This window comes from Platalea leucorodia (assembly GCF_965183815.1).
Source record: "Platalea leucorodia genome assembly, chromosome: 10".
Lineage (NCBI taxonomy): Eukaryota > Metazoa > Chordata > Aves > Pelecaniformes > Threskiornithidae > Platalea > Platalea leucorodia.
In genome coordinates this window covers 19,072,960-19,090,957 of record NC_138832.1, presented here as the reverse complement: position 1 = coordinate 19,090,957, position 17,998 = coordinate 19,072,960, and the positions used below count along the sequence as shown (strand labels likewise).

The following is a 17,998-nucleotide window of genomic DNA, read 5'->3' as shown; positions in this document are numbered from 1 at the left end:
GTGTGACAAAAGCTTAAAGGGGTGAAAACTCCGATCTTCTAATGAACTTTAAAGCAGAAAAATAGCAATTTTAAGTATTATTGCTAACTCTTTACGTTTTGCTTGCCAGAACCTAATGATAGTGGATGGTTTATTAAAATAACTAACTCAGTAACATGGGAGGTAGAATCTGATTGAATTTGTCATTTTCATAGCCAGTTAATAAAGCATCTCAGTGGTTTAATAGAAAAGAAGCCGCTGTGAAAGTTATTGCATGCTGCACTGGTGAGCCGGGGAAGCCACGGCTGCCGAAATTAGAACTGCTTTGTTCTTTGCTTCCCTTACCAGTGACCCCACCCAGTGCCTCTGTAATGTCCTCGGGCGTTCCGCTACCGGGCAATTTGTACCAATTGTGAACACGGATCCATTTTCAGCAACGTTAGTTATTGCGATATTCCCATATTTGCAGTCATGAATTGCAAGTAATTCAAAGGTAGATGAGAAGACGAGGAAAGCCAAGATTTGAAAAGTAGATGGCATAGAGCTGTTCATATCAGGCCCAAAATATGCGACTTATTCCATGTTCTTGCTACTAGCTTATAGCTGACAAAAAGCCTTTTTCTTTTCCAACTGTTATTTTATTTTATTGAGGATTTAATATAGATATTATGCAGCATATAGAAAGCTCAAATACCAAAACATATGAAATACGATCAGTGTACAGCATTCGCCCAAACACGGTAACTGAAGAGGTATATTGCTGGAAAGTAACCAATGGAGAGGTGGGTCCATAGCTCCACTGCCAGTTTGGCTGCTGGAGGTGATCATCCATGTAGAAGAGAGATTGCTGCGTAATGTGTACATTAGAGAATGTGCTGTACCTAGCACAAACTGAGCCTTCCATGACTGCACTAGAAACATAGCTGAGGAGGTAATTTCATCACACTTGCGACATTCTTTCCATCATATTAAGTAAGAAAAAAAATATAGATCTAAATTTATAAGCAAGAAAATACACTTTGATGGAAAACATTGTGTGATTCCATTGACACAAACTCCTGACACAATAAATATTAATATCATTCCTTATAGAAAGCTTCCTGAAGGGATCCCTTCCCCAGCAAGGAAATGGGAAAATCTTGTTCTAATTCTGTGAGCTACGGCAATGCAGAGAGGAGTGGTGTGACTGAAAACAGAGCAACCTGTTTTGACATGCTCTGCCTTTTCTTTGAGGTTGTTAAATAATTTAAAGAGTGCTATGAAGTGCTTTTTATCCTCAGGTCCATCTTTGTGAATTCTGTTTTAGCAGCAATATTAAAAATATTTTAATTGTCTAATTTACTTACAAAAACAGAAATCCCAGTTCATCATTATCCTTTGCATACAAAACAAGGTACCTGGAAGATGTGAAACCATCATCTCAGACTCATCAAAATGTGAACCACTTTGTTATATAATCTGTAGTGCACCGTGAAGGTGCCTGACTGCCTTTTATATAAAATGAATAAAAAAATGCTAATAGCAAACCAAATTCATTTACACGTCTGTAATACATCTTAGTCTGCACCTATGCTGTGGTGTACTTTGTGGTAATTGACAGTAAAAACTTCAGTATACAGGCTCCCCTGCTGTATGAATTACAGTTTTTGTTGTTTGTAGTAGTTTGTTCATACTGCTGCCTGTTGTCTCCTGAGATTTAAAAGAAACTCTGCTGTTTTCTTAACACAGTGAGCTTTTTAATAATTGGCTCCTGATATGAAAACTTAACTGAAAAATGTGACCATTGGTTGAGAATTGACTAATGCGTTTGCAGCATTTTCAGGTGAATGAGTTTGATGTTATAGTTTATAAACAAAATTTATTTGTTTTTCTGGGTTTATTCTCCTGGATTAAAAATCTCATTTCAAATTGGCTTGTTGAAAATGTTACACATGCACTTACTAATATGATTTGCATTATCATAAACTGCCTCCATATGTAACTTGTGGTTCTCTACCAGTTTGTTTACCTGGTTCATTTTCATGGAATCGTAGAATCGTTTAGGTTGGAAAAGACCTTTAAGATCATCAAGTCCAATTGTTAACCTAGGACTGCCAAGTCCACCACTAAACCATGTCCCTACGCACCGCATCTGCATGTCTTTTAAATACCTCCAGGGATGGGGACTCAACCACTTCCCTGGGCAGCCTGTGCCAGTGCCTGACTGCCCTTTCGAAGAAGAAATTTTTCCTCATATCCAATCCAAACCTCTCTTGGTGCAACTTGAGGCCATTTCCTCTTGTCCTATCACTTGTTACTTGGGAGAAGAGACCAGCCCCTACCTTGCTACAACCTCCTTTCAGGTAGTTGTAGAGAGCGATAAGGTCTCCCCTCAGCCTCCTTTTCTCCAGGCTAAACAACCCCAGCTCCCTCAGCCGCTCCTCACAAGACTTGTGCTCCAGACCCTTCCCCAGCCTCGTTGCCCTTCTTTGGACATCCACAGCCTTTCCCTCATCCACTAAGCGGGTCACCTTGTCATAGAAGGAGATCAGGTTAGTGAAGCAGGACCTGCCTTTCATAAACCCATGCTGACTGGGCCTGATCACCTGGTTGTCCTGTACATGCCACGTGATGGCACTCAAGATGATCTGCTCCATAACCTTCACCAGCACCAAAGTCAGGCTGACAGGCCTGTAGATCCTCCTTACCGCCCTTCTTGTAGACGGGCGTCACATTTTCTAACCTCCAGTCAACTGGGACCTCCCCGGTTAGCCAGGACTGCTGATAGATGATGGGAAGTGGCTTGGTGAGCACCTCTGCCAGCTCCCTCAGTACCCTTGCGTGGATCCCACCTGGCCCCATACACTTGTGTGTGTCTAAGCAGTGTAGCAGCTCGCTAACCATTTCCCCTTGGATTATGGGGGCTTCATCCTGCTCCCTGTCTTCCAGCTCAGGGGGCTGGGTACTCCGAGAACAACTGGTCTGACTATTAAAGACTGAGGCAAAGAAGGCATTAAGTACCTCAGCCTTTTCCTCATCCTTTGTCACTATGTTTCCCCTCGCATCCGATATAGGATGGAGATTCTCCTTAGCCCTCCTTTTGTTGCTAATGTATTTATAGAAATATTTTTTTATTGCCTTTTACAGCAGTAGCCAGATTAAGTTCTAGTTGGGCTTTGGCCCTTCTCATTTTCTCCCTGCAGAACTTCACGACATCCTTGTAGTCCTCCTGAGTTGCCTGCCCCTTCTTCCAAAGGTCATCAACTCTCCTTTTTTTGCTGAGGGCCTGCCAGCTCTCTGTTCAGCCAGGCCGGTCTTCTTCCCCGCCTGCTCGTCTTTTGGCACATGGGGACAGCATGCCCCTGCACCTTTAAGATTTCCTTCTTGAAGAATGTCCAGCCTTCCTTGACTCGTTTGCCCTTCAGGACTGCCTCTCAGGGGACTCGGTCAACCAGGCTCCTAAACAGGCCAAAGTCTGCCCTCTGTAAGCCCAAGGTAGCAGTTCTGCTGACCCGGCTCCTTACTTCTCCAAGAACTGAAAACTCTACCATTTCCTGATTGCTATGCCCAAGATGGCCTCCAACTGTCACATCACCCACAAGTCCTTCCCTGGTCACAAACAACAGGTCCAGTGGGGCACCTTCCCCAGTTGGCTCCCTCACCAGCTGTGTCAGGCAGTTGTCTTCCACACTCCAGGAACCTCCTAGGCTGTTTCCTCTCTGCTGTATTGTATTGCCAGCAGACACCTGGTAAGCTGGAGTCCCCTACGAGAGCAAGGGCTAGCAATCATGAGACTTCTCCCTGCTGCTTATAGAATACTTCATCTGCCTCTTCATCCTGGTTGGGTGGTCTATAACAGACTCCCACCATGACATCTGCCTTGTTGGCCTTCCCCCTGATTTTTACCCATAAACACTCAACCCTATCGTCACCCTTGTTAAGCTCTATACAATCAAAAAACTCCCTAACGTACAGGGCTACCTCACCGCCTCTCCTTCCTTGCCTATCCCTTCTGAAGAGTTTATAGCCATCCATTGCAGCACTGCAGTTGTGCGAGTCATCCCACCATGTTTCTGTGATGGCAACTATATCATAGTTTTCCTGCTGCACAGCGGCTTCCAGCTCCTCCTGTTTGTTGCCCGTGCTGCGTGCATTGGTGTAGAGGCACTTCAGTTGGGCTACTGATCACACCACCTTTTTGGGGGGAGAAACCTTAATTCCTATGTGACCATTCTCAGGTGCTTCCATGGTTTCTAACACATCAATATCCCTTGCGTCTTTGCTGCTGCATGGATCTCCATCCCCTGCATCCACTGAGATGGCAAACCAAAGGATCTCGCTAGCACGCTGTCCCTCAAACGTTGGCGTGCCACCCCCAGGCTTATCTCTAGCGAGTGTGGTTTTACCCCTTCCCCAATTCAAATCTAGTTTAAAGCTCTTTCAATGAGCCCTGCTAACTCCTGTGCAAAGATCCTTTTCCCCCTTTGAGACAGGTGTACCCCGTCTGTTGCCAGCAGGCCTGGTGTTGTGTAGACTGACCCATAATCAAAACAACCCAAAACTCTGCTGGAGACAGCAGGCCTGGAGCCAGGTATTGATCTGCTGGCTCTTCCTGTTTCTTCCCTCATCATGGGAATTAATGGGTATCATGCTGAATTACAGTAGTTTCTTTCTGGGTTTTAGGTTTGGGTTTTTTTCTTCTTTCTTTTACACGGTCTAAAATAAAACCGAAGTTTTAAATGAGCCAAAAGTGGAACAAAGATTTTATTTTGGCTTAAGAGTTCCCTATTTGCCCCAAAATAGGTGGTTTATTCTTTAACTTCAGCACAAAGTGTGAAAAATATTTTTCACTTTTATCTAAGTTGATTTCTTTTCTAAATATTGTTTGATTGTTTGGAAAAAATCTAGAAGTTGCATTATTCAGACAATTGTAGTTAATAATTCTTAAATACATACACCCAGTGGCCTGAGCCAAGTATGTGGTGTTAAGAGTCCATAGAGGAGCTGGTGCTGCTGCATCTCCTGCCTCACTGGCCATGGAGCATAGCATCTTTCTTCTGTTTCATTCTGCATGGTTGAGAGGGGAGATTGAAATAAATTGTCACCTAATCAATGAAAAGATTAAAACCCCTACTTTGGATTAACATTTATAGTTTGGTTAGCAATTTCTTCCTCTGTTGACTTTGTAGCCTTTGCTCCCAAGGCCGTAAGCTGTTTCTGGTGCATCCAGCACTTTGTAAGCTCATGGTGCTGTTAGAACAAATACCATTCTCACCATGGGTTATTCAGATCTGCTTCTGGGACTTCACTCCCCTACTAATGGGCAACCCACCCTTTTGTAGCCCTGAAAGCCTGGAGAGGCAAATGAAACCAGGTGCAAGTAATTCAAACCAAAATAACTCCATTAGCAGAACCTGGAGGAGTTTATAAAATAGTCGCTTTGCTGACAAGTAAACTGCAAAGAGAAGATGAAGATTGAGTCTGACTAGAAGATGGAAAACTGCTTTCCCTTTACTTGACTTCTTTTTGTGTACAGCCTGAATGCACAGTGTTTGTTGCCAGACATGTAAGCTGTTGACCGAAGCAGAGAAGAAGGAGGACTCTATTAGAGAAAGCAAAGTATTTAATTGTTATTTTTATAGCTTTTTCTTTTCTAAGCAAATCTTCATATTCTAATATTTCTGTGACTTTTCACTTTCATTTCTTACATAAATGAGAGAATCAGGTCAGCTCAGTTCCCACATCTAATGGCTTGTTGACAAGGAAAAAATTAATCAGAATAGCTACTATGGAATAAATTACTCCAAAATAGCTTCCCCGTGGATACTGTTATTCTGAAATAAGCGTGCCTTTTTTCTGATTAGTACTTATTCTGCCAGACCAATTTTTGTCAAGTTTCCCAGATAGACAGCAGTCAGCTTGTAGAAATTAGTACCTTCCAGAAAGTACCTTGACTCCTTGAACAAGACTTGTCACTGCCATAACCATTCCACCGGCAGAGACCAGCCCTGAATGGCTACGCCTAACCACATCAGAGCCCTCTACAGGGATCTTCACCAGTATAAAGCAAAAGCAAGAGATTTCAATTTCTTTATCACCTTTTCAAGTCTAGTAGAATTCTTTAATATTTGGAGAATCTACTAGTAATTTGATGCTTTTCAGTTCACTTATTAAGAATATAGAGAGTTTCATTCCATGGACAAAAGAAAAGGAAACAGTAAGAGGAGATTTTTTTTCCTTCCAGGTCCAAGCCTTCTCTTCAGCAGGCTCTTTTGTTTTTTCATCAGAACACAATGAAAACCCCTCTGGTTCAGGCCGTGAACTCCTCCATCCGCTTCCCGTGTGGCTTGGTTTAGACTGGAGGCCCCTTATTGTTCCAGCCTACTGATTTCCTAGCAGATTTCAACAGCTTTGTAGGTTTTCCTGAATATAAAGTGACTGCTACACTCAAAGTCAGTAAACTCAACACCACTCTGTGAAGTTCTTCTCCCACCGCTGGCAAATGCCTGTTGTCTCCAGGACTGGGGGAACGTGGAAAGAACTTAAAGAACGCACTGACCTGTAGTTATGCCAGCGTTGCTGGATCCGAGGGTCTTAGATTATTGTTGCTAGCTACCTACAGTTGCCCTTGGCTCATTATCACAAAAACTAGCCTGCTCTGTCTGATTTCCCAGCTGCAGTAGGATAGATTTGTTAATATTTTTTGCTTAGCCAAGCTATTACCTTGCTCAAGGTCAGGCAAGGATTTTCAGATTCCAGGAAAGCCCATTTCATTATACTTGTTTGTTCTGTAGAAGGGCTTTTGCTTTCTTTTCAAAGTGAATATTTTATACTGTTATTTACTGAGCATTCACACCGTGCAGTGTGCTCTATTGAGAAAAGAGAAGAGTGGGCTGAGGGTTGGTCTCACACCCATTAAAGTCAATGACAAAACTACAGCAGCTTCCCTGATAACGCAGTTTGCCCTGAGGAGGTACGGTTTTATAGGCACCAAAGCGTTGGTATGAACAGAGCAAGAAAAGTCAAAGCATGAAGTGAAAGTATCTGACAGTATGTTGATCCTATAGCATTCCAGTTTTAACACAAGGGAAATCCAGACAGTGATATGATGATTCCACATTTGTTCAGACCGACCTTGTTAAAAATACAGAGAGATGTCTTTGTTGAAGGATACAATGCCTTAATCTTGCTTTATACACATTAGTGTGCTTGTCAATCCAAGCAAGTTAGCAACTACTAAGTCATAAAACGGATTTTTAAGAAGATAGTTGGATATTTTACCGTACCTTATTAAATCTGTTTCTGGTTGAGTATGTAATTTAGACAATTTGGACGTCTAAGCTGCTGATAGAAGCAATTAAATGCCAATAGCCCAATTTTAAGTTTAATTTAGGTCCTTAATTTAGATGCACTTCAGTGCTTCACTTTTCATCATAATCTTTGGACATTTAAGTAAATTAATTTCACCCACGAATGTTGCAAGTTTGTCCATGAAGAAACGTAGATTTTTTTTAAAAAATCAATTATTTCTCTTTTTTTTTTGTACTTGAAAATGGAGGGAGGAGGAATAGATTTATTTTCACTTTCCAAATTTGCTTTCCTGGTGCCAACGTCCATGGAAAAGACTCTATCTGTCAGGTCGCTGGGATAGAGCCTGTATCAAGGTGTGTATTTGTATATCACCGACTACAAAAGTCATGATTCTGCCCTTTTTGGATCATTCTAGTCTTGCAACCAATAAATGAAAAGTAAACATCCTAAAGCACTAACCAAACTGTTGTAGGGCTTAAAATCGAAGTCAGACAAGTGTAACAAGTACCTTTTTTTACTACTGTAGTGAGGATGCTTGTGAGAGTTAGATAACATTTCAGACTTCGTTATTGCAGACTGGTTAGCAAGTGTGTATTCTTCACAGGTGGGAACAGACAGTAGTGACAATAAAGGACTCTTAGAGATATCAGCTGCACAGTGTGGATCATGCACCCGTTGGACTAACAAGTATTGTGTAGCGATTTTCTTCTTCTGCCTCTTCTGCAGTGAAGACAGTCCCACTCTTCCCTGTTCACTTAGTTTGTAGGTTCTGTTTTCTCATTGTCATGTGGGGATTTGATGAGGTAATACACTGTTAATGACAAGAGAGAAACACCCCTCCTGGACGAAGCATGTACGTTAATGCTTTATTGAATTTGAATGTGTCATAATCAGCATGCCTTCCAATTGATTAAATACCTCCTGTGCTCTCCAGTAGTAAACACAGTGCTTTATGCTCAGAATCACTCAATTTCCTGAACTTTCCATTCTCTCCATTTTAGATGGCTTGACAGACTGTGTAGACCCTGACTGTTGTCAGCAAAGCAATTGTTACGCCAGTCCTCTCTGCCAGGGTTCGCCTGATCCCCTTGACCTTATTCAGCACAGCCAACCGCCTTTCTCTCAGCATCCTCCAAGGCTCTTTTATGATCGAATCAGATTCCTTATTGGGAAGGAAAGCACTCATGTAATCCCAGGAGATGTCTCATTTGAGAGCAGGTGAGTTTTCTTTTAGACAAAATGAATATTGAGAACTGCAATGAAATTATTTAACCAGGAAAACAACAGTGATACCTGCATAGCTGAGAATTCTTCACTGGTGATAAAAAATACTTAAAAGGTTAGCAAAGATTTAAGTCCCAACAGCTGAGGATCGTGTTTATCAGATTCTCATATACTACCTATCACTAGGTTCCACAACTTGACTGTTGTGGAACGTAAGCTATCTCGTACTTGTAAAATAAGTGGGGGGAAGTGTATCTCCCTATATGCTGGAGATACATATAATGGCAGGAAGCAGAAGGATGAGTTGGATTCATATGTATTGTATTCAGTCACCTTTCTGCCCAACAGAACTTGATTGGTATTTACAGTGTAATAAATTTAACATGTGTCACTTACATGTAATCTGGCTACCTAATTGACAAACTTTTTTGGTTTTACTACATGTTGATAGACCAGGGTGGAGTTTACCGTTTTGTACTGTGGGTCACTCTCAAGCTGTCATGCAAACAGTAGTGATCTCTGAGGGAGACTGGCTTGCCCTTTAACAGGAAAAGACTGTGCAAGAGGAAAGGGTGCTTACTTGCTCAGAAAACGTGGTAACACATATTTTCTTGAACATTTGAAATATAGGGGCACATAAGTTTTTATGCTGTAGTTCACCTGGGAAGCTATAACTTACATGCTGACAAAGAGATCCACAAATCATCCACATCACCTAACTATTACCCTGTCAACTGGGCCTATGAATTAGATAAACCATGTACCAGTAATAAGGGCATAACAATTTTTTTATTTTCACAGTACAGTACATAGCACTTAGGTTACAACCTCGACTTCATGCCATAGCTGTGCACAAATTCAGTGCACTTTCTCTTTGTAACTTATTAATTTTTAATAAAGTAAACGTGTAAACAGTCTTTATTGATCTGAAATACCTGAACATTTAATCACTATTAATAATGTAACAGGATGTTATAAATATGTAGGACAATAGGGCACGAAAATGAGCTCCATGGAAAGCACCCACCTGCCAATGGCGGGGTCCCTCGGAGCGCGTCTCGCTGAGGAACAGTGCCACTGCAGCTGGTGCAAGGTGCTTGGCTGGCTGTACGCGCAGCGGAGCAGACTGCAGCTTAAACCAAAAGTCACCAGTGAAAGATTTTCCTCATCAAAATGCCTCGCAGTGTGGTGTTTTCAGAGAGGAGGTGAGCACTCAAGTCGCCTGTACAGTGTTCTGTGACACTGCAAATGTTAGCAGCCAGATTGCACGTAATCCCATCAACGTGCTTTTATAGATATAAGGAACTGATCTTTTAAAGCTATCATTGATGGGATTTAACTTGGATTTAAAAGCTTTTTCTGAGTATTTCATTTCTTTACCCTGATATCTGCCATGCCTTTGAAGAACGAGGAGCAGCGAAGGCCCGTGTGTGAGCGGCAGCCCACCCTCACCATGGTTTGGTGCTTTATGCCACTAAGGAATACAACTTGCACTTGCATTGGTGCATTGTTCACGCCCCAGATATCATTTCCTCCCACTGTAGAGAAATTACTAGTTAGTTTGGTGAGAAGATCATTGGAATTCAGATGAGGCTGGCTGTATCTTTGGAATCAGGGCAGTGCCTGGAGACTTGCGCTATGCCGTGTCTCCTGGGTTTTGTCAACAGTAATCTGCAATGTACTGGGCACCCCGAGGAGTTCAGCAGTCCACACTTTGCTTGATCCTCAAGTCTTCCAGGCCGTTGAAAAATTGCTCATCCATAAGTCAAATATTATTAAAAACTGCCAGAATTTTCCTCAAGGATGACAGATAAGCAGAGTCTCTGAAGGAGGCAATAGCTTAGCTGTGCTGCCTGTGTTCAGAAATCTTCTTCTGACATTGTCAATCTGAGTGTCATCTAGTGTCTGTTCTTCTCCTGGGAATTAAGATTGCTGAAAAAAATATAGAAAGACAACTGTTACTACAGTAAAAAAAATCAGAAATCTGTGATCCCGCCTATCTGGTACAGACCAAAGAATGCTTGGGGGTTTTTAATCTCCTTTTGGCTTTTGCTGAAAAGGTTGTGTCCAGGCAGTTGATATTAACTCATGGCTGCCTGCAATGCCACTTATTTTATAGCATTGATGGTTCAACAAGAAATGTTGGAAGGATTGGATGAAATAGTGGCATTCATTTATTTCAGAGCACTGGCATCCATTCCCACAGGTGCTCAAATTTTGCAAAACTCTATCTGGCTTTTTTTTTTTTTTGATTTGCAAGAAGTCTCTGCAACTATGGAGGATTAGGGAAGAAACATCTACCCAGTGTTTTCAGTCTTCTGATTCAGATGACATTGTGCAGTGTTCTACTCTACCCATAGGTCAGTGGAACTCCAATATGAGTGATGTTTGCATGAATCTCACTGTAGATAAAACCAAAGTGATGTTGAATAGATTTGAGAAAGCTATCAAAAAATGATGAAGATTATCTCTGTCCTTCAGACTGAAAGTGTTTGGTCTCTGCCATGTTCTGGCATTTTCAACATCATCTGAAATACTAAAATTAGTTGTTCTCACAACTGCTGGGACGTTATCCTTTTGCATTTGCATCTTAGACTTTAGCTTAGATCTAATTTTTAAACATTTATCTTCTACAATGCAGTCAGGGTGTTGCATTGAGCCATGGCTAGATACTACACCAAAATTAATGTTAAGGAGCTAAATGTTTTCAAAACATATTTTGCTTTTTATTATGTCAAAGCTATGTCATTTGTACTGGGTTTTTACGAACTCCTAACTTAAACTGTGACATGCTGAAAGGCAGATTAGACACATTCTGAATAAATGGAAATGTACTTGCTTACATCAGGAGTGGTTTTGACCTACTGCATGTGGCAGGGTGTAGCAGATTATAATGTTCTTATCAACTTCTGTTCTCAGGAAGGTTTTTAGCTTGTTTCTTTGCTGAGTATTTTTAATGCATGCTGCTGGCAAGCTATTTGACTCACTGCAAATTGCCTACAAAAAGGGTCCAGTGTATGGTAGTGAATTAATTACCCTTCAAAGGCTGCTTACAGCAACATTGTCAGCAGGAAGAAATGAATGTACCTTACTAGCCTTCAGCTTAATTTCTCTGATTGAAGATTTTAATCAGAAATGTAATACAGTAAATGACATCTTCTGGTAATGTGACACTTGCGAATTCACAAGTTGTTTGACAGAGTTCCACATCTGAGCCTAATGTCTCAGCCTGAGGTACTCAGAGAATATTGGCAACTTAACACACAAAACAAAAGCAAAAAAATAGCAGATAAGTAGCAGTAGAGCAAGGCAGAATGGTGGTGGAATAATAAAATGCTTTACAAGTAGTGAAAGAATGCATCTAGAATTTTAAACTTCTATTTATATTTTAACTTAGAGATGTCAGACAAACTGCCTGACGGCAGAGAGCTGAGACCGGCAGAGCTGAGATCCTCAGTTACACGTGGAATGACCCATGAAGCATTGACAGAGAAATCCTACTTCTTTTAGGCCACCTGCAACCCGTGGGAATCTCTGCTTTCTCTCAGAAAGCCAACTGCTCCCTCTGGAGTTGCAGATTTAGTACAGCTTGCCAGGGGACTAGAAACATTTTTAATGCATTTGAAAACACTTAAGGCAGCTTATCAGGGACATGTTCCCTCCCAGCTCCTCCAAATTAGAAAAGACATTTCTGCACTTACTTGCAAGTTAAAACAACTTGGGCAGCCTTAGTCCAAGATTATGCAATCGTTGCAAGTAGGTGACTGTTGGACAGGTACTATGAGTTATTAGCCCCCAAGAGAAAGAAAAGCAGGCCAGTCACAAGTGTGTAGAATAAATCTTAGAGGCTGAGAATAGAAGAGGGACATACAGCACATTGAGGAGGCATAATGATCTTTAGAGGTTTCTCTGTTAAGAAAAGCAGTGAGTGGTAGCAAGGTCCACAGCTCATCTGGAAAGAGGGTGAACGCTGAAGCAAGGAAGCGTGAAGTGGTAGCTGAGTATGAAGTGACATCACTGCAGGGAACATGCTCTAAAGCTCTGGTAAGGAGAGGAATTAAGTGAGGTCTTCTGCAAGCAGCAAAGCTGCAGGGAACCTGCACGCCAGCATGCCTCCGGGCACGGTGCTCCGCTTTGTGAGCTGTCAGGGCATTGGGAAAGGGGGGAGAGCCTGCTGCAAAGTGGGGGATTGCTTGTTACCTCCCCGAGCCTTTGAGATTAGTGCTGGCCATAAAGTAACTGAAAAATGTTTTCATGCCTGCAGTAAATGCAAAAATTAAAACTAATTCTGATCAAACGCTTAGTCAGAGATTTAGTAGGTGCTGGTAATTCAAGAAGAGGCCAGAGAGTAGAAGAATCTTCAACTTAGAGTAGGTAATAAAAAGACAGTAAATAATGAGGACAAATGTAGCAACACACAGGCAGGCTTAGAACATTTAAAACCTAAAAGATTGCAAAGACAGTTCAGTACAGATAAATGAAGAATAATGAGGTTTATGAGTCTTTATCGCATACTGTAAATGTGTGTGGCTTGTAAAATATGACAAATAAAAAAGGAGCAAGAAAGTTGAAAGATAAGTCTCTTAATATTATTTATGAATAATGAGAAGTAAAGCGAATGAGTAGAGGAAAGAAAGACTATATATGAAATAATGAAGACTTTGATGAGTTGTTATCGCACAAATCTGTGTGCTTGATAAAATATGAGGACAGCGTAGAGTCAGAAGACAGGTCTGTGTGGAATGAACAAACAGGAGTACCAGAATAACGTACTGAATAATGATGACTCTTAGGGGGTCTCTCTCTTAGATCAATGTGTGTGGTAAATATATGGAGGTCACTAATAAAGGGATTAGAAAAGGAAAGGCAGGTCTGTTGATGTTAGAAATATGAGAAAACAATAGAAACCAGTAGTTTCTGCACTAACAAATCAAAGAGTAACTGAACCTGGCTGTTCTGTTGAGTGACTCTTGTGAGTCCGTTGAGACACACAAGAGCTTGATTGCCTTCAGCAGAGCAGCAGGTTTTGCCCACAAATAGGGCCACAACCAACTTAGTTAATGTAGAAAACAAAAAGGTGGTAAATCAGAACTCTGTTTTGCATACTGGCAGTAACGCAGCCTCTCCCGTTCCTCTGGGATTTATCAGCATCTTTGCTGAAAATCAGCATCTTTCGATGTCCTGGGAGCATGGAATTCATCGTATTAGCAACTGGGGTGAATGGCATGCCCGCAAAGGGGTTAATTTTTACCAGCTGCATTTTCTCAGGTCATAGTCAGGCGGGTTTGATGATATCATAATGATAAATTAATGCCCTGTCGAGTGGCTTTGGAGAACGGGCTCTTATGACACAAGTCAGAATTTTCAGAAATTTATGGTCTCCAATTCATGTGTATGATTTCATTGGATCATGATCAATTAATCTCTCAAGGGATATTTTTTAAATTCATATATAGACTCCTAAATAACTTTCATCTGAGGAGCTATTACGTTTTTCCGTTAGATTACGTATTCACTGTGCAAAGGTAGGATGTGTCTGTTGAGGTCTACCATGAACTTTCAAATTAAGAGAGAAACATAACCATGTCTAAATTTATGCTTATTGTTTATATTGAGTAATTAATGCCAGTTACCTTTAAAATATTCTATTGGTTTTGACCCTAAATGCCTTAACATTATCAAAAGTCTTCTGCATACAGTGTTCACTTCGTTATGTGAAACCACAGTTCCAGGAAATACGTGCAATTGTATCATTAGATCCCAAGACCTGGATCCGTTCAGCCAGCGGAGGCATGCTAATGTAGCGTACCTGACGGCACGGGGCAAAATACTGAAAGGTGTTGCAGTGGAATGTAGCGGTGTAAACCCTTAGAAAAGCCCAATAGGTCCTAATCTGCACCATGAGGGTATTTTACATCTTATTCCTCCTCCTTGATGAGACTTGTCTCCTTTACATTTTCCAATACATAAAAGGCTAAAGCTAAGAAAAAGAGTAATTTCTTCACCATTTCTGTAGCTGGGGTGGAAGTAATGGTCTTAAAGGGCAGCAGTGAAGATTCAAGTTAGACAGTAGGATAAACTTGCCATGAGTAAAGCACTCATACAGAAGCATTGGAAGGGGTTACTTGGTGAGGTTATAGAGTTAGACAAGCATCTGTCTGGAGTAATGTAGGTATAGTTGATCTTACCTGAGGCAAAGGAATGGACAAGCTCAAGTCTTGTATTTCCTTTCAGCTCTCATTTTCTATGATTCTGTGATCCTGTTAGCCTCCGATTAGACCCACTTAGTAATGAGTTCACTTTCCTGTCCGTTGACTTTGATGCGTTCTGCTGTGCTGCCATATTCCAGCCTCTCTACTGGAATGGGAGGACTTTTATGCTGGGAAGTGAGTGCAAGTCCAACACATCCCAGAGGGAATTTAAAAGGGCATATCATATGATGGGAGATTGAGAAAAATGTATGTTACACTTGATTAGGCGCTCTCTGAATTTACCTGTATAACTTCCTGAAGTTCGTTGAAGACCATGTGTCTCACTGCTGCCTTATCGCATTAGTTCAGCTTTTTTCTAATAGACAGCGATGCCCTATTCTTAGCAGCAGAGAATGAGGTTTCATTCTCCCCTTTCACAAATCATCACCCCCTAGAGCTGCAGCAAGCTAAATCACACTATCAGTGAAACCTTTGCAGTGCTATTCAATGGCAAAACAAATGGTATCCTGAAATATAGTGGGAAATGGAAATATATTCTCAATACACCATGAACAGTCTGTGTGTCGTCTCCATGAGATAATGGTTTTTCAAATCAATCTTTTGGACTTGTTTAAATTTTCATACAAAATCAACAGTCACAATGATATCAGAGTAGTTCTGTCTGTCTGGGACAGAAGTATAGCACAGTTTCTGAAATCAACACCCTTCTCACCCTCCTGATGTGTCTCACGTGTTGCCTTGTACTCTTTTTGTTACAGACGGGCTTGTGTCATTCGAGGCCAGGTGGTAGCAATAGACGGAACGCCTTTGGTTGGAGTGAACGTCAGTTTTCTGCACCACAATGAGTATGGATACACCATCAGTCGACAAGATGGAAGGTCAGATTTTCATGTATGGTCTTTCACTGGTTTAGATTTGCATAGTTAGGGCCACCTACCACCTTCTATTCATGTACAAACTTTTCATAGACGTCACTGTTCATAGTGTAGATTGAGGATGGCATCTGGCCCTCTGCTCTGGGAGCACATTTAGTTAGAGCTCTCTGTGGTAAAGACACCAAAGAAGAAAGAGAAGAAGACAAAACCTGAACAGCAACAAGATTGCAGTGGCATTCAAACACCTGGAGTCAAAATGTGACAGTACTGCTGTAACAGCACCTTCTTGACATTTAAATATTTTCACTAGTCAGGTTTTCCAGAGAATTCCTTGTCTTCCCTTTTTTTTCTTTTTTCTGTTGTTAACTGTGAATCTTCCAAGTAGTTTATTGAGGTGTCAATGAAGTTAACTCCTTCAGCTGATCACCTGAGCCACACAAGTAAAAGTGAGGACAGACTCTTTCCGGAGCCAAAATGATTCAATTGCTGTTCCACAACCAGTCCTGAACAATGCTGGCTTCCCTCTCTTCCCCAGCCTTGTACGGCTGAGTTCAGTCTCTGTATTGCACTCTAGGGTTGGCCAACCATTTGCAGTAGGGTCATGATTTGCTCCTGAACTTGAATTAAGCTGCTAAGGGCAGTTTAAGATTTCGTCTTCCTTGGCTGTGTTGTGAATGACAAGAAATCAGAAGCTATCTTTCAACAGGGAAAGAGGGTAATTTGTCACTGTTTCCACAATTTTTTTTTTGTTTGTTTGGCTTTGTCAGTTTATAAAAGTAAGGCACATGCATATTTATTTTACCTTAGTTTATTGACTTTCAAATCGCACTACTGAAAGTTAGTAATTATCATTTCTTCTTTATGCTAGCCTGGATAAAGTTGTTGCATTAAAATATGCTACCTGTATTTCGCTGTGAATGTAATCGGTGTCATTTGGGAAATGTGATGAGATATGCATAATTAAGTCTGACTTCTTATCACAGTTTGTTACCATCAAAAGCCTCCATAATAGATGCATTCAATAATACAGAGAGTGAAGTATCTATTTACATGTTACCTTGTGTTGCCTGACTATGGATGTCAGAAACTCAGGAAATTGAGACTGTATATCGTGCCTTCCATGTCCCACTGTTTTGCAGCCCAGATGTGCCAAAGATTCTTCACAATAGCTCCCAGAGGATCACCTGCTTTACATACAAGAGCTGATTCAGTTCTCAGTGCAATTAATAGGCATCCTTCCCAAAAAATTTCATATCCTGCACAGAGGGGTCTCCTGCTCAGTGTACTCAACCTTTTTCTCCTGCTACTTTTATAGAAAGGGAAAATGATATGTTAATAGAGAAAAGGCCTAACAGGCTTTAAGACTTCTTATTCTGCATGCTGTGCCTGCATAGGTTATGAGTAGCATCCCTTTTCTGGGCTGGGAATTTCTTTTCATATAAACCAAAGTAACTGGGTCCACACTGTTGTTACAGATGACTCGTTGGTATCGATTCTAGTTGATAAATAGAGGGGAGATAGGCCAAGTAACAGTGAAGTACTGTACCTTGCTATCGATGCATACAGGGAGAAAGCACAGAGAAGTAACGCTTCTTCATGAATACCAAGGTGACGCCGGGAAGGTATACTTGAATGATTTCACGTAGTAAATTAAGGGCTGCAATGAGCAACATAAAGTTTTTGTTTGTGATGCATTGGAAGTTGTGGTAATGTGATGATAAAACAAAAAGAAACAAAGCATTTTGTTTTCTCTTTTCCAGTTTTGACCTTGTGGCTGTTGGAGGCATCTCTGTCACTCTAGTTTTTGACAGATCTCCTTTCATATCTGAAAAAAGGACACTTTGGTTGCCTTGGAATAGATTTATTATCGTAGACAAAGTTGTAATGCAAAGAACAGAGTCGGACACACCATCTTGTGACATCAGTAGTTTTATCAGTCCAAATCCGATTGTACTCCCTTCACCCTTGACGGCATTTGGCGGCTCCTGTCCCGAAAGAGGAACCGTTATTCCAGAGCTACAGGTAATGAAAAGACTTTCAAATTAACAATTTGTTCAGTTGCAGAACAAGTTCTAGACAATTTTAGAAGATGATACCAAATAGTGAGCAATTAACTGCTATGATGTTATTCACTTGTCAGAATGACACCAATGCATATGTCTTTAATACTGTTTCACAAGATGCTTTTCTCTTTTTTTCTTTCTTTAGTTTTTGTTAATATTTTACATGCTTTATTTCTTACCTCCAAGTAGAAGAAAGTGAGGAGTCCTAACATGATTTATTATTGAAATCCTGATTTATTTATAGTGATGCACAAAACCATTCCTAGGTTACAGATAAACAGTACAACTTCCCCATACATCAATGTGAGACGTGACCCCAGATGCTTTGAAGACTCCTAGGGATGTTTCATCCATT

At 41.0% G+C, this 17,998-nt stretch overlaps 1 protein-coding gene across 2 annotated transcripts in view; it reads left to right on the top strand.

Moving 5' to 3' along the window:
- Nucleotides 1-17,998, top strand: part of TENM1 (teneurin transmembrane protein 1) — a gene marked incomplete at both ends in the record, with an annotated part of 253,287 nt that overhangs the window by 160,651 nt on the left and 74,638 nt on the right. For both annotated transcript variants that reach the window (XM_082322867.1, XM_082322866.1), the window contains 3 exons: nucleotides 8,271-8,487; nucleotides 15,464-15,583; nucleotides 17,341-17,602. In XM_082322867.1, coding sequence (XP_082178993.1) covers nucleotides 8,271-8,487; nucleotides 15,464-15,583; nucleotides 17,341-17,602 — 599 coding nt within the window. The remainder of the gene's footprint in view (nucleotides 1-8,270; nucleotides 8,488-15,463; nucleotides 15,584-17,340; nucleotides 17,603-17,998) is intronic.